Raw genomic sequence first — 17,674 nt, 5'->3', positions numbered from 1 at the left:
TTAAGTCATTTAAAAAGAAAGCTTAAATGCTGCAAGAAATGATAGCGCCACCAGACAAATGATGCCATAGTACACTGATTAGCACCTTCCATCACAGGCTGCTGTGCCTCTTCTCATGGTTCCACTGAAATATTTGTTTTTATAGCATGGTCAGGAAGCTGAAGACCTTCATGGGTAATCAGTACAAGAACAATGAGCCTAAGGGAACAACAGGGAAGAGCGTGAGAACAAGATATTAACATAGTCATTATTTAAAAAATCCTAACCATGCAATATTAACATTTAAGATGAGCTATTCTGCAAGTAAAATTAAAGTGTGTGGAAAGCCAGCTTGCTTCCTAGGAACTGGACTGTCAGTTTGCAATTGCAGTTTGTGTTGTTGCACTGTCCCTGGAGCAGCCTGGGAGGGAGATTGGGACTCTTCAAGTCACAGAAATGGCGTGCCTGCCTTCGACTTCCTTACTCCCATTCACAGGGCGGACCATGGCCTGGATCTAAAGGAAATGAACCAGTATTTTGTTACACCCACGTACCGTACTGAGCTGCTTGTCAATTTGAGTATAATTATCTTAAATAAAGAATGGACTGGTCTGAGATGGGTGTCGTTGACTGGGTCATGCTGTGTAATGAATTATTAAAGGTATGCAGCCAACTTAAAAAAATAAGTTCAAGGTAATGTCAATTCTTTGGCCATTTTTGTGGTTTGCATGTTTCCTGCTTTTTAAAAGACCCACACAAACAGGGGAACCTGACTGATTCTCCAGGGACAGCGGTGTAGAGCCAGTCTACTCAGAGCTATTAAATGCACAGAGGAAGCAAACTGAAAACATAGAGCTTCTTTTCTCTAATCTCTCCGTGATAGGAATTATAGGCATTACTAACAACAATAGAGGGTAATACATTTTCAGGGAGAGGTGTGATTTAGTTATTTGTTTATTAAATTGGCAATGTCTTGGGCCCACTTCACCATTGCCCTGCACCTTGTGTAGTCATTTAACCCAGTACAAAGGCTGTGTGTATGTAAACTTCTGCCTAATCAGAATAGTAGAAAAGCAATTTATCCCCACTGTATTTTCCACTGAATGCATCTGATGAAGTGAGCTGTAGCTCACGAGCGCTTATGCTCAAATAAATTGGTTAGTCTCTAAGGTGCCACAAGTCCTCCTTTTCTTTTTGCGAATACAGACTAACAGGGCTGCTACTCTGAAACCTGAAATTTATATTCAATTATGCTGGTGTAAATGACTAGGCAAGGTGCAGGGCAATGGGCAACTGGGGTTCTACTGTATAGTTTTAGCTTGATCCTGCATTTTTAATACACCCATTACTCTCTTACATCATCAGGTATTTAGGGTGTGCAAGGAATGCAAGATCAGACTTTTGCTGTTATTTACCTGCTAATTCTTCTTTTATAGAGATTTTTCCAACAGAAAAACTCTGGAAAGATTGTTGGAAGAGATATTTAAACACTCAATTCAACAAAGCCAATATCTAGCCTTTCGCTGTAAGCGAGGCTGCAGAAGCTGGGGAAGACACCTTGAATTAGAATAACCATAGGTAGGGCCCTACCAAATTCATGGTCCATTTCGGTCAATTTCATGGTGATAGGATTTTAAAAATCGTAAATTTCATGATTTCAGCTATTTCAAGTGCAGGGTGTTGTACTTGTAGGATCCTGACCCAAGAAGGAGTTGTCGGAGGGTCGCACAGTTATTTCAGAGTAGGTTGTGGTACTGCTACCCTTACATCTGCACTGCTGCTGGCGGCGGCACTGCCTTGAGAGCTGCTGGCCAGGAGCCCCGCTCTGAAGGCAGAGCCGCCGCCAGCAGCAGCCCAGAAGGAAGGAGAGCAGGGTACGGTGTTGCCACCCTTACTTCTGGGTTGCTGCCTGCAGAGCTGGGCCCGCAGTCAGCAGCCGCCACTCTCTGGCTGCCCAGCTCTGAAGGCAGCAGTGCAGAAGTAAGGGTGGCCTGGAGTGGTATTGCCACCCTTATTTCTGCGCTGCTGCTGGCAGGGCGCCACCTTCAGAGCTGGGCGCCTGGCCAACTGTGGCCGCTCTCTAGCTGCTGAGCTCTGAAGGCAGCACGGAAGTAAGGATGGCCATGCCGCAACCCTCCTAAAATAACCTTGCGACCCCCCGTGCAACTCCCTTTTGGGCAGGACCCCCATTTGAGAAACGCTGGTCTCCCCCTGTGAAATCTGTATAGTGGAGGGTAAAAGCACATAAAAGACCAGAGTTCACAGGGGGGAGACCAGATTTTCATGGTCTGTGAGGCGTTTTTCATGGCTGAGAATTTGGTAGGGCCCTATCCATAGGGGACTGTCTGAAGTCATTTACTGGAGCTCTTCTGATGTCATTGTCAAAAAGCCCAATTGCAATGTAATGAAAACCTTGATTATCCAGAAACTTTGCTTCTCCAAAACAGGATTATGTCCCCCAGCCAGGACTAAATGTATTAAAAAGTACTCTGCCTAGCCAACCCTTGTTTATCCAAGCTAATTTAATGACCCCATTTTGTTTGGAGAAATAAGGTTTCATGGTATTTGGCATTATTCAGGCCATGTGACGTTAAGGGCTCCATGTTGTGATGTCTGATTGCATAAGCACTCTGCGGCTGCTAAAGAAGCAGGAAATTTAAAATAGGTTGCTCTTGAATCTTGATTAAAGCTTCTGCAAGCCAGTAGCTATGGGACTGGTGATTTATTTATTGATTAGACCTTCCAAAATTGCCAAGCTTCTGATTTTTTAAAAAAGAAATCTTTATTAAAAGTGTGTTTATCTTTAATGAAATGGAAGAAAACATAAGGACAAAACTTCGATGTTTTAAGCCTCCTTCAAAATGTAGAAATACCACCGCAATCCTGCAAACGATTATGGATGTCTTTAATTTGAGGCACTGATATTCATAAGATTTTTATAGAATTGGGGCCTAAATCCTTAGTAAAGGGAATTGTTCTTTTTCCTAAATTGACACATGTATATTATGGTGAGTGTAGATATTATTCCCGTATAAGTAATGCTCCTTGTATCTGTTTACATACTGTAAATACACAGCTTTCAGAGTAGAAGCCGTGTTAGTCTGTATCCGCAAAAAGAAAAGGAGTACTTGTGGCACCTTAGAGATTAACAAATTTATTTAAGCATAAGCTTTCGTGAGCGACAGCATCCAAAGAAGTGAGCTGTAGCTCACGAAAGCTTATGCTCAAATAAATTTGTTAGTTTCTAAGGTGCCACAAGTCCTCCTTTTCTTTTTGTAAATACACAGTGACTAACGTTTGCAACTGTGACATTTGGAGGTTTTCTTCAAGCCACTGCTCTTGGAGTCATGAGAATCTCAGCTTTCATTTTAAATACAACCCCAACAAAGTATGTTTCTAGCCCTTATGGTCACAAAAGCCAACCAACCAAATCCACCACCACCATACTTCAAGCATTTTCAATATTGTCTTAAAGATTCAAAATCCAGAAAGCAAACTGATTTTATTTTAGAAAAAAATCTCATATGGTGAAATCCATCCCCACTGAAGTCTATGGCAAAATTCCTATTGACTTCCGTGAGGCCAGCATTTCACCCGTGATTTTTAAGCCAATCTCATTATTTTTTGACTTCCTCACTCATTAATTTTGAATGTTTAGGGATGGCAATGTTGTAAGTACATAGTGATTAGATTACTGTAATGAGACCATTATAAATTATAGAAAACTTAATTTCCAGGAAATTGCATGATAAGCAACACATGCCATAATCTTTTTCCAAAATGCTACCAGCATTGAAACAGCGGGGCATCCTTTCTAACAAATATTACCTTTTCTTTGTTTTCTTTTGTATAGATTATCCTTCATTCTATGCACAAATACCAGCCTCGTGTCCATGTCATTCGTAAAGACTGTGCAGATGATCTGTCTCCAGTCAAGCCCATTCCTTCCGGAGATGGCGTCAAAGCTTTCTCCTTTCCTGAAACCGTTTTCACTACTGTAACAGCATATCAGAATCAACAGGTAACTTTGGCTTTTTAAAAAATATTTTACTGGCTTTTCAGAATATGTCAGACAAGTACAAGAGAAGAAAAGGATAAACTTTTACTTCACCACTTAGTAATAAGGCATTTGTCTAATACTCTAAATATTTAAAAGCTTTTTGTATGACTGTAGCATGTAGATGCCACAACTGAGACAGGAGTGCCAGTGTGCAAGGCACTGTACATAGTAAGAGATGGTTCCTGCCCTGAAATTCTTGCAGTTTGAATAGACAGGACATAAGAAGTTCTATCCCTGTTTTACAGTTAGGGATTGAGATACAATTCCCAGGGGAGTTGGGTGCCTAATACCTATGAGCATCTGGGCCAAAGAGGCTATGGCTACACGTACAGCGCTGCAGTGGTGCAGCGGCACCGGTGCAGTGTGTCTGTTGAAGATGCTCTGTGCCAACGGGAGACACTCTCCCACCGACATAGCTCTGTGCACACTAGCGCTTATGTTGGTGGAACTTATGTCACTCGGGGAGGTGGAATATTCACACCCCTGAGCAACAGAAATCTTGCTGACATAGGCTGTAGTTTAGACATAGCCTGAAGGCCAGATTTTTAAAGATATTCTGCCTCAAATGCAGATACGTACATAGGCACTTCTGAAAATCCCATAGGTGCTTAACACTCGCTGACTGCAAAACACCTTCCAACGTTAGTCAAGTATTGATGTCCCCAAGTTGTAAAAGGGGAAGTTAGTTTTTAATTTAGTAATTAATAGCTTTCATTAACTTCTAAAGGAGCAGGATTGGCCCATAAACAACCTATTCAAATTAACGCCGTGAGCTGCAGAGAAAAAATTAAAACTCAGGTTGCCCGACTCCGAGTCTTCTGCTCTAACCATGTTGTCTAAGTATAACACACAATGACATCATATTTAGTATAGTCGCATTTTATTCATTCTAAATAATTTAGCACAATTATGTTTTGGTTTGTGTGTATTTGTGTATATATAAATATAAACTTTGTGCTTATTAATGGCCTACTTTCTTCAGAAAGTAGAAAGCAAAATGATTTAATGATGCAATATAAATTTAAAGGGGGAGAGTCATCTGATTGATGGGCTACCATTATTTGGTAACTATTTTGTTGATTTAAAGAAATTACAAGTATTTTTTTTCTTGTGTTCCATTTGTTTATAGTATGTACATGTGAACATAGCAGCCTAACAGAAATCTTTCTCATTCAGCATCTCCTTCTCTGTTTGCATATATGTTATGTAACTCTGTCACAGACAAGGAGGCTGTGCACTGTCTTAGTTGAAGCAGGAACATTTTCCAGACAACTTCTTTCAAGAATCCCAACCAGCCTTTGTGTAAAATAAACACTCATTGACTTCCTTGGGGGATGTATGCAGAGAATGATTGCTGGGTTAGGTCTTAATGTATCGTGTTAAAAAGAAAAACACATTCAACCTGCAAATGGGAAATCCACTTGAACTTTTATAATTCTTAAACAGAATTAAAATGGAAAATTCCAATGACAGCTCAGGTTTGGTGGATATATTTGCTATGCGTATCATTTAAACTGAATTGGTAAAAGTTTTGCCATCACTTTCTTTTATTATCTTTACAGATCACTCGATTGAAGATTGACAGGAATCCATTTGCTAAAGGATTTAGAGATTCTGGACGTAACAGGTAAGCTTTGGAAAAATGGGTTTGTCTGCAATGACAAAATCAAATTGTTAAAGGATTTAAAGAATGGTTACCATGCACACAAAAGGGAGTTTCTGTTCTTACAGACCTTTCAAGCTTGCAAGAACTAGGTGTCCCAGTGCTAGCCCTAGAGTTATAGAATTAAACCTAAATTCTGTGGATGTAATGACAGTATACAGCCTTGAAAGTTCAGTGTTTAACTTGATTCATGTACTAATATGTACTGCAGCTTATGGACATAGAACACGAAAAGAAAACTTGCACACTGTCTGAACGGTGATTCTTTTATGAATTACATTCTAAACCCTTCCACCTGAAAAAGAAAGCATGTAATTGTATTGCACATGGTGCAGTAATTTCAGTTACCACTTTGCATTTTGTTTTCTACAAGTGCCGCATTTATGAGCTGATCTTCCAGAGAAGAGAACAAACTGTGTCAGTAAAAATGTTCAGTGAATGCCTGCCAGTTTACTGAGCTTCTATTTTAGTAGAAAGGTGAAGCATTGGAGATCAATTTCGGCTCACAGCAAATCGCAGAAGAGCTCAGATTCATTTTTGGAGAGCAAATTAGTATTTTTTTAAATGGATGATGTTGGGAGAGGAGGAGATGAACATTACAGCACCTAGCACTGTGTGGGGGTACTGGTCCATGACTAGGGCTTCTAGGTGCTATGATAATACAAATAATAAATACTAATAATAGAAGGGGAGAGATGACTGATAGGAATCCATTACAAAGTATCTTAGACTTTCACACTGAGCACTTGGATTAAGAGTCTTCCTGATTGGAAATAATTGGCCAAACTCAGCCCTGGGACAAAATAGGCACCACTCCATTGGCAGAAGGGAGTTGTGCCTGAATATGCCAGTTGCGAACTTATGTTTGCAGTGTTGTAGCCGTGTTGGTCCCTGGATATTAGAGAGACAAGGTGGGTGAGATACTATCTTTTATTGGACTAACTTCTGTGGGTGAGAGCGACAGAGCTCTTCTTCAGGTCTGGGAAAGCTTTGGTGAACTTAGTCCTTTATTTTAGAATTGAGTAAACAACTAACTTCCAGATAGAGTTAGTTAAGGAAGAAGCAAATTAAATTTGCTGAATATGCTACATATTTAACAAGAGAGAGAAAGTCACCCTATGTGCCTCTGAACTCCTTCAATGACCATCTGATGGTATATTTGATATATCTTTAGCACCAGCACTATTCTTGGGGCTGTCAAATATCCAAAAGTAAATAATCCCTGCACAGAAGCCTTTGGAGAAAATCCTCACACCACTGCAGTCAATAGCAAAACTCCTACTGACTTCATTGGGGCCAGATTTCATGCTTTATGTTCCAGCAGACACCCTCAGAAGATGGGATGCACTTTGAAATCCAAAGGTGGGGGATAAGTTAGAGACCAGTCTTGCAACTGGGTATGCATGGATAGAGCTCCATTGACTTTCCTCACGTTCTGTGTGATTGCAGGGGCCCAACCACACAGATCCTGTTTCAGGATTGGGACCTGCTTGTTTTTGTTTTTGTTTTAAATTAAATTAATTAAATTCTGTTTGTGTGGACGTTGAATGAAAAGTGTGATTCAGAACAAGGAGAGCATGATGGAATTCCACTGAAGAAGGCCTCTGTGTAAATGGTTTTGTTCTGCTTTTAAATACAAATCTAAATGCCCTTTTGTTGCAATAAGGATGTTTATTGTAGAAGGGGCCAGATTGTCAGCTGCTACAAATTGAGGTAGCTCCATTGAAATCAATAGTCCTGTGCTGGTTTACACGCACTAAGGACATGGCCAAATACATTTGGGAATGTGCTTCATATTTTTAATTCTTTTTGCAGCAAGTTTTTTATTCTTTGAAGAATCTAAATGTAAAGGCTTTATTTTCCACAGCCTTCTACAGCATGTCTTTTACGAAAGCATGATAGTCTGTACCGAAAGTTAAAAATACCGTGGTGTCATTGCATTCTCCTTTTGGATGCATTTTAATTGTCTATTGTGCTGCAATAACTTTGCCTTGTAACACTACATAAAACAATTCTGTTTAATTAAAAATATTCCCTTTCAGGTCATTTACAGTCTCACAGGCTGCTTTATAAAGATCAGTAGCCTTGCCCTTTAAAAGCACCCTCTGTACTTTTGCAAAGTGAACCAGAATTTATGTGCTGAGAGTCGTTTCATTCTTCAGTTAGGCCTTAGGTTTGACCCTATAAAAATCTTTTACTCAGGAAGGTACCAAAATTTCTTTTCTTTAAATACTTCAGGAAAAACATAACTGTTTTGTTAAATAAACTTGGCCATTTAATAGCATAAATTAGGGTGGTGATAAAAAGTGGAAATTGTTCGACGGCATCTTGTATAAATTATCGCCTTGGCTACTCTCCTCCAGGAGGTGGCTTTTATCTCCACTTTAACTAGAAGTGAAAAGTCACCATTACTGCAGAAAATGAAGGCTATGTTTTAGTCCAGGTTCAGCTAATAAATACTTTATAACTGTTTCCTGCAACATATCTGTGATCCTGCTGGAACTGCAGTGTGGAAAAAGCAATATCAGAAGAGAATGTGGATGGTCTCAAATCGGACCATTTGCATATTTTCATTTTACAGAGTGTTGCTGTTCAAAGGCAAGCATTTGTTTGTGGTATGTGCTCGATATCGACACTTAACAAGCCTTATGAGTTTAGCACTCAAAACTAGCAGCCAAATTATACTGGTGTGCTGACATTGTAGCTTTGTTTGTGAATTTGTGGCACAAAAAGCATGACCTGTATATAGGTATACCTGTATATTTATATAAGATCAAATTGATTTATATAAATGTATGTGGCACATCCAGTGAGTTGAGTGGTTAGTCAATTATTTCTATTTGTCATTCAAAAGCTTGTAAAGGCTGAGAGAAAACTCTTGAAGCTATTTTCTAAAGATATTTTTAATCCAATAGCGCCCAGTAACAGGCTCAAAAAGAGTAGCATATCCATGAGTCATGCATCTTGTATGCACAATTTTCTAAGGCAAGGAGAGTGTTGAATCACATTTTAACAGAAGTTGTTTTATGGATCACTTTCCTTCTAAAATGTGAGATGGCAGATCATCCTTCAGGCAATCAGATTGATGTGGAAAAGTCCTATTAGGGAATTATTAAAGGTACTGCTAGCAGTTTTTTAAAGTGATTTAGCAGCTGGAAACAAGAAGAGCCAGCACCATGGGACCAGCCAGCTCTCTGCGACCACCAGCACGTTCACTGCAGATCACTGGTGGTCCATGGACCAGAGTCTGAGAAACATTGTTCTAAAAATATTTTTTTTCCTGAAACATACAGTGTGTGTGAGACTGAGTGATGAACTAGCTACAAAAAGTGACAAACCAAAAACAGATCATTCTTTTCACATAGTGGTGTTTTTGTTCTATTTAGAATGGGACTGGAAGCTTTAGTGGAGTCCTATGCATTCTGGAGACCTTCACTGAGGACACTTACATTTGAAGATATACCTGGGATCCCCAAACAAGGTAATAATCTTATTTATAGTCCTGAAAAAACAAAATGTCTAAAGATAAAATTGTACTACCACTCCTTATGAAAAACTTAGATTTGTGTATCACCTACAGAAAAACTAAGTTAACTCCAGATGCAGATGATAGGTTTTTTATTTCCAGAGATAGAAATAAACTAATTTAACCAGGTTTGCAGTGAACAGGACAAAAGAGATCTATTATTGTAGCTTCTAAAACCCGGTATAGAATGTTTCAGTAAATTCACTATTCTACAATGTTATGCCAGTAATCATAAAAAGGGTGTCGGATACTATTACTGACATAGCTATGCATTAACTTGAACATTCCCCCAGTACTTAATTTGCTTTTCACCAAGGATTAAGCCTTTAAAACTCCCAAATCCATTAATCCAGACTAATATGTATATTACTAAGCACAGAAAACCTAACCAACCTCCCCTCCCGCCCCCCCAAAATTAACAACAATTACAACAAGCTTTCATTAAGCAGGAACTGAAGTTGGGAATATTTTAAGAAGTGGGGGAGCCCTAAGAGAAGTGTTGAAGGTCTCTCAAGTAAACTCACAAATGTTAGCCAGAAATTTCAAAATAAAGACTACACTTAAAATAAATATGGAAGTGCATAGTAAAGATCACCCAAACTACCGTAATTTTGCTCCATTCCACTTTGTCTCTTGTGCACCTGTTACCTCTTACTTGTAAAATGGAGATATTCTGGTGACGGACTCTTGCTAAATGATGTTTTCATAGACTCTAAAGGCTGTATTTTGTGGCTATCTACTTTGGGTCTATGCAATAAGTGTCTATGCTATGCACGTCTTCCCACTTACTCTGATGTTTTGCTGCATGTGTTGTCAGTCTTTTGGTCCAGCCCTTCTGAGGTTTGTAGCTGTATATCTTGCAGTATCATGACATTTGCATTTGAATTTCCATATGTCTGGAGAATTGTCCTGAGAATGGTGCCCTTTGAAGAAAAGAAGTAGAAAGCTGACTGTTTCCAATAATTGCATAAGGGTGTTAATTTAAAATTTGGCAGGAGTAGCTTGTGATCGGCAGTATAAGGGAGGGTACTTCTGTTTAAATGCTGCTGCAGTGGACGTTTAATTTTTCTTATGGAGTAAGGTTATCAAGTTAAGTCAGTTCTTGGTTTTAATGCCACTAATGTGGCTGAAGATGTGAGTTATTAAGGACAGGATGGTCTCTTGGTCTTGGCCGTTCTTGGGCAGAGATGCAGGGACAGAGTTCGTTTATAGGTGACTTTCACCATGTATTTCCAGACTCTCTCTTTCGTGTGGTTTTAGTTTTCTTTAAAAAAGTGTGGGTGGGCTGGGAGCGGGTGTTGAAGTATCTCATAGATATTGGCAAATTTAACACTAACTTTCCTTTGGAGAAACTCCTTAGATTCTGAAAAACATAAGAACTGCTCAGCAAGGCGTCCCTGTGGGGTTTGCAAACTGCCTAGAGACTCCAGCAGACTTTGCAAAGAGCTAGAGACTGCCTCTCTCCATGTGGCTTTCTCTGGCCGGCTGTGTAGGCCACACCCCTTTTTATGGTTTCCTGCCTCCCCCTTCCCCCATAGTGGGGAGAGCTATGTGGAGGAGGGGGCACATAAAGTGGAACTTCTTGGGCAGAGGCAGATCACTCTCTGGGCCTGGGTCCCCTCTCCACCCCAAACCATCTCTCTGTGGGTTCAAGTGTACGTGTCATCCCTCCCCACCCAAACCAGATCTCTTTTGCTGCTTTCAATGCCTCCCCACCCATGCCAGGTGCTTGCCTGACTGCAATCATGCCCCCTGGCCCCAACCTTTGTGGTAGTCTCATTCACATCAAGAAGCTTTAATAAATCCTCAGAGCCTATAGTATACATAGAAACCACTTTTAATAACTAGCCTCTTTCCTCCTCCACCTTCTAATAAAACACAAAAGCAGTCCTGGGCTCCAATCCTCGCGCTGGCCAAACACAAAACTGGAGTTTCTGTGCCAAGCCATTTTGAGTTACAAAAAGCCAAAAAAGGCCAGGAGAGTGTTCAAGAAGTGAAATCATCTTCCTTTTTAAAAAAAATCGTCGGATTTCCAAAACACAGAGCTTTACTTGCCTCAAACTTTCCAGAGTAGCTCTACGCCAACATAATATCATACGTGTGAAACTTCAGACAGGTTGGCTGAGTTCTGGCAAAGCTAGTTGTACGTGTGTGTGAGCAAGAGAGAGAGAGAGAAGGCTTGACATAGAAAGCTGACTTCATACTATGGAGATACTTCAGTACATAAGCCCCCAAAGGCAGTTTATGCTGCTTGCTTACCAGGCTGAGCTATCCAGGAGGCAGATCAACCCTACCTATTTACTTCTAAGTAACAGTGCTGTTTTGAGAGCAGGGCGCTCATATCAATAAACTTCCTGCTTCCTACACATGACTACTCATAGTTCTACTTCCTCTTCTCTCCCCTTCTTTGGTGGTCACACGGGCTGTGGAAGTTACAATTTCTGTTCACAGATGGTGAGAATGGAAGCTAGGTTTCTGGTGACATTTTAGCTCTAATATACCCAGTGATGAGCTGCCAAAATCTTAACAACCGGTTCCTTCCTCACCCCACGTGGGGGTCGTGGCCCACCCCCACCCCACGGGGACCCCTGCCCCATCCACCCCTGTCCCTTGACTGCCCCCAGAACTGGGCAGGAGGGTCTCGTGGGCCACCATAGTGGGTGCCCACCCCGCCCCTAAGAGCCTGAGGGACCTGCCGGGGGGCAAGGTGGGGAGTCCTGGCGGTGCTTACCTCCCAGGAAGCATCCGGCAGGTCCCTCTGGCTCCTAGGGGCCGGGGAGCGTAGCTGAGGGGGAGCAGGGGGAGCGGCCACTCCCCACACTGATCATATCAAAAGTGGGGTCTTAGGTGTCAACTCTGTGGGCGCTCCGGGGCTGGAGCACCCAAGGGGAAAATTTGGTGGGTGCAGAGCACCCACTGGCAGCTCCCCGCACCCAGCCCCAGCTCACCTCACCTCCGCTCCACCTCCTCTGCTGAATGCGCTGCCCCGCTCTGCTTCTCCGCCCCCCTCCCCCGGCTTCCTGCGAATCAGCTGTTTGTGCGGGAAGCCGGGGAGGGCTGAGAAGCAGGCAGCAGCTTCGCACTCAGGCCCACCGAGGTGGAGGTGAGCTGGGGCGGGAAGCGGTTCCCCTGTGACCCCCCTCCCCCAGGTTTACCTGCTGCGGTGCGGGCAGCCTTCTTGCCCCCCCCCCCCCGTCCCAGATCACCTCCGCTCCGCCTCCACCTCCCTGGGCCTGAGCGCGAAGCTGCCGCTTGCTTCTCAGCTCTCCCAGGCTTCCCGCACGAACAGCTGATTTGCGGGAAGCTGGGGGGTGTGTGCAGAGAAGCAGAGCAGGGTGGCGCGTTCAGGGGAGGAGGCGGAAGCGGAGCGGAGGTGAGCTGGGGCGGGGCGGGGAGCTGCTGGCGGGTGCTCTGCACCCATCAAATTTTCCCCGTGGCTGCTCCAGCCCCAGAGCACCCACGGAGTCGGCGCCTAAGGTACCACTTTTGGCTGGTTGTTAAACTTAGAAGCCCTTTTAGAACCGGTTCTCCCTCATGGGACAACCGGTTCTAAAGGGGCGTCTAAATTTAACAACCGGTTCTAGCGAACCGGTGACAACGGGCTCCAGCTCACCACTGAATATACCTCTCAGTCTCCTTGCCTGGTAGCTCCACTACAGAGCTGAGACTTATCCTTTTGCTGAATGGTATCCTGACTGTTAGACCTTGTCTCCACATTGTGGGCACAGTGACACAGGCTGAGAGAGTTGGGATTGTGAGCGTCTCATAGTGGCTGGTGGTAGTCGATGCAGTGGGCTGTGGGCAGAACAAGAGGCAGACTCCTATCCTCTGTAGATCAGGCACAGAGAGGAATGTGTAACACACACTGAGCCCGAGGTTATAAATGCACTCCAAAGGGCAGGCTGGTTATAAATAATCCAGGGCAAACTCTTCTAGGGTTCATCATTTTGACTTAAGATACATTCTGAGTTGAAATTTACAACACCATAGCCTAGGCCCTGACAATTTGTTTCCAGTGTCTACTGAAATAACTGTAAACTGTGCGACAGGAGAACAAATCTGGATGTAACCTTGGGTATATGCAGGGTTGCACAGTCCCAACTTGTATTCCGTATTTAGTTAGTGTATTTTGAAGGGATAATATTTGTAACATTTATCAAAAATCTTTGTACCAAACTGATCGCATTTAGTACCAGGAGAGTGCAGGTTTTAATTGATGATCAAACACCGTCTAAGATGTTAACCTTTTCGGTATGCTATTTATGTTTTAAAATTCTCTTCCAGGAAATGCGGGCTCCTCTACTTTACTCCAGGGACCTGGCAATGGAGTTCCATCTACCCACCCTCACCTCTTACCTGGGTCCCCTTGCTCTTCTCCTGCCTTCCACCTGGGTCCCAACACTAGCCAGCTCTGTAGCCTTGCTCCAGCTGACTATACGGCTTGTGCCCGCTCAGGCTTAACCCTTAACAGATACAGCACTTCTCTTGCTGAAACCTACAACAGGCTCACAAACCAAACCAGTGAGACCTTTGCACCCCCAAGGACTCCCTCTTATGTGGGTGTGTCAAGTAGCACAACTGTGAACATGTCCATGACGGGCAATGACGGTGATGCATTCAGCTGCCCACAAACCGGTTTATCTATGCAGATATCAGGGATGTCTCCACAGCTTCAGTACATCATGCCATCCCCATCAAGCAATGCCTTCACCACTAATCAAACCCACCAAGGCTCTTACAATACGTTTAGACTACACAGTCCCTGTGCTTTGTATGGATATAACTTTTCCACATCCCCCAAACTGGCTGCCAGTCCTGAGAAAATTGTTTCTTCCCAAGGAAGTTTCTTGGGGTCCTCACCAAGTGGAACCATGACTGATCGGCAGATGTTACCCCCTGTGGAAGGAGTTCACTTACTTAGCAGTGGGGGGCAGCAGAATTTCTTTGACTCTAGGACCCTAGGAAGCTTAACACTGTCATCATCTCAAGTGTCTGCACATATGGTTTGATGAAGCTTCTTAAGGAAAAGTACAGTATGTTTGGTATCTACGATGTACTTCTCTTGGAATACGAAAGGACACAATGTAGCTTGTAAAATGTATATATAATATGAGAGGAAGTTTCGCTGAATCGTTTGACTTGCTTGTGGCCAGATTGTTTTCTGGTTTGAGTTCTGTGGAGTTTGTTGTGGCACAGTCCATTTAGTTTTCTGGGATAGTACACTTAGTTGTATTACACATTGGAACATATGCAACAAATTAAGCAGGACTTCCTCCCCTTTCGCCCTCCCCCTTTCTTACCCCTTTAAAGAGTGAAATGACACTTGGGTCTGAATTAGACAATACAAACAAAACACATTTTCTGCAGAACTAGCAAATTTCCCTGCAGTGTTCATCCAGTGCTGAGCTGATGCAGCAAACACATAGTACAATGTTCTTCTCTGTTATAAGAGATACAATAGTTATTTGGACTTCAAGTGTTAAACATGCAGAGTCCAGTCTAAAATAGGGGGATAGCTATGGATTATCTACAAAGTAAATGGAAAGAATAGCATTCCTTCTCATGCTATGCTGTTTCTAGCCTGTCAGTGACATGGCATTCTTATTAGGATATTTCAGTGTTAGTCCAGATTCACCTGATGTTGTCACATCATTGAAAAAACATAGTGCAAATCCAAATTGTGGTGATAAGAGTAATTTAAAACAAGCAGTGGAAAGATCAACTTGTCTTATTCCTCTGTGCAGAGCGAATTTTTGGGGAGATTCATTTTTGTCAAGGGGAAAGACTTGATACACTTTTTCCATAAATGTTTTCTATTGAAATTTTCAATTTTAAATTGTTTTGCTGGAGAATAGAATATTCTTTGATTGTTTAAAAAGAAAATGCAGGTTTAAGTCTTTTAAAATGTTGCCCATTGAGTTAAGTTAACAGGCTGAGAAATTCCATTATCAATTTTACCCTTCTTGTGGGCAAATTTACTGCCCGCCCTAGAATCCTAACAAACGAGTTGTCTGTGCTGGTACTTAGGCCCAAGTTAAACAGGTGACCAAAATTCTTCCCTCAGATATATGGGGAGTAGAACGCAGTGGGAGAAGATGCCCATGTAACCAGGAGGAATTTGGATTAGGATGGCTATAGACAACTTCCATAGTACTGTGCTTAAGGTTTTAAGTATGGCACCTACAGCCTATTATTTCCATCCCAGTGGGAGTCTTGGTTCCACTTGGTTTCTTTCTTGTTCTTTTCTGTCACTACTGCTTTGTTTCTCACTCTTCTCCATGGAGTTTAAACAGTTCACTTCCTTTAGTTGCTTTTAGCTGGTCAGTAAGTACAGATGCTCCCCAATTTACGCAATTGTTCCGTTCCAGAACACCTTGTGTAACTCGAATTTTACGGAGATCGGAAATGTATACCCGACCATTATGCAAAAAAAAAACCCAAAACCAAAAACTCCTATTTCTAGCTTATGGAACTTTTTCCCTAAGTGCAGATTTGCGTAAGTCAGGTCTTGTGTAACCCGGAGAGCGTTTGTACAGAGATCTAAACCAATTCCTAGCAAGCTTCCCATGGTTCACAGTGAAATGAGGTACTTTTATGCCACAAAAGGAAGATTACTGGCAAACTTCTGCCCTTAGTTACACCAGTGCATCCTATTTGCGATCAATATGGTCGCTCAGCTGCACGTTTGGAGATGTATTCTGATCTACACCTGTCAGATTTTAGATCTTACCAATTATGTAAAAGATTTTAATCTTTAAAGATTGGAGGCCTCATTCTTTTTACACTAAGCCTCCTATGCTACCACTTGGGTAGTATAAAGACAACTTAAAACGAGTGCAAAGGTAATGTAAAGACTTTTTATAGCCAGAGCAGTGTACAGTGACATAGTGCAAATGAAAACAAAGCCCTTAGTAGTATGGTTTTAGATTTCAACAAAAGTAGTTCATTGCATTTCTCAGGGCCACTGTCTGTTTTGTAGCAAACAATAACTTAGCTGCTTACATTTTAAGAAATACCCATTATAGCTAATATGTTTTCATCGGGGATGTGGGGTAAGGGGAGGAAAAACAATCTCTCCCTTCCGCCTCCTCCCCCCAACATCAGAGAGGCGTAGGATGTTTGCCTGGGAGTGAGGAGTCCTGAGTTCAAGGTCTTCCTTAGCTACAGACATTCTGTGTAACAGTGGGCAAGTCACTTAGGGCCAGACTTTGAAAGGTATTTAGGTGCCTAGTGGGATTTTCAAAAGCATCTTGCACCTACAGGTGCTTCTGAAAATCCCATTAGGCACCTAAATACCTTTCAAAATCCAGCCCTTAGCCTCTCTGTGCCACAGTTTCCCATCTGTAAAATGGGATAATAGCACTTTCCTACCTCACAGGCGTGTTGTGAGGAGAAATACATTAAAGACTGTGAGGCACTCAGATACTACAGTAATGGGGGGGGGCATGTAAGTACCTTAGATAGATTGTGGAGGTTGGTGTCAGCCCATCTTTAGCTTTGGAATTCAACTCATCTGTGTCCTTTCAGACAGATCCCCTAATGAAGAGTACCAGCAGTACAATGTGTTCTTTTTTCTACTTCCCGTCCATGCTTTGTCTTTAAAGTTCATACTAAATAAGGAAATACCGCTTTGTAAAATGCCTTTAAATTACATTTGGCAAGGGCCAGATCTTCAACAAGTGCCAAGTCAATGGAGCTATGACAATTTAATTTTCAAGATACTTGTGTCGGCAATCCCTATCCTAACAAAAGATTTGAAAGCCTGCCATTATGCAAAGCTTTAAGTGGCTGTAATGCTCTCTGTACTTTATGTTTGGAAGGGATAAGCGGGAGAATTCTCCATACAGTGTGTGCCATCTTAATGGGGTTGTGGGGAGGAGGGGCTGGTGTGTGAAATCCTGCAAGCCCTTACTTGGGGAAATGTCTGTATAAGGACTGCAGGAGTGTGTGTGTGTGAGCAGAGATAATATTTGCATTGCAGTGTAGTGTGTAAGTGCGTGAGCATGCGTGCAAATGTGTGGAGATAGTATTTGCATTGTAATTTGAGAATTTTTCAGTACCATTTACTGGTTGCTTTTTCTTCAAGTTATTTTTAATCTTATAATCTCACAATATTGCTTGAAACATTTCTTCCTTAAACTTCAGTTCATATTGTAAATAGTTATTGGTGTGTCATACCAAAGACTAGCTTTTTATCAATATAGTAAATGCTATATATGCATTATATCTATAATTATATATCTGTATTTTATGAAAATGTCACAGAAATTATATTAAAGTGTGTATCTAAAAATTTTTATTAGATTTGGAAACTTAAGGGTTGGGGGTTGTCCACAACTTCAACAAAAACAAAGGCACTTACCATAGGGTGCACAGACTTATACAAGTTTGGGAGCATTCAACTAGCAGAGATTTCGTGTGTGTTTAAATTTAACTAGCTGCTGGA

At 41.9% G+C, this 17,674-nt stretch overlaps 1 protein-coding gene across 1 annotated transcript in view; it reads left to right on the top strand.

Annotated features, from left to right (window-relative positions):
* TBX18 (T-box transcription factor 18) overlaps positions 1-17,416 on the top strand; it is a 30,608-nt gene extending 13,192 nt beyond the window's left edge. Inside the window, exons 5-8 of the mRNA XM_073336584.1 lie at positions 3,833-4,000; positions 5,602-5,666; positions 9,089-9,183; positions 13,513-17,416. Of these exons, the coding sequence (XP_073192685.1) occupies positions 3,833-4,000; positions 5,602-5,666; positions 9,089-9,183; positions 13,513-14,237 (1,053 nt within the window). The 3' untranslated portion in view covers positions 14,238-17,416. The remainder of the gene's footprint in view (positions 1-3,832; positions 4,001-5,601; positions 5,667-9,088; positions 9,184-13,512) is intronic.
* Positions 17,417-17,674: the final 258 nt, after the last annotated feature.

The sequence above is a fragment of the Lepidochelys kempii genome, chromosome 3 (assembly GCF_965140265.1).
Source record: "Lepidochelys kempii isolate rLepKem1 chromosome 3, rLepKem1.hap2, whole genome shotgun sequence".
NCBI lineage: Eukaryota > Metazoa > Chordata > Testudines > Cheloniidae > Lepidochelys > Lepidochelys kempii.
Note: the sequence above shows the minus strand (reverse complement) of the source record. Positions and strands in the feature narration are given on the sequence as shown.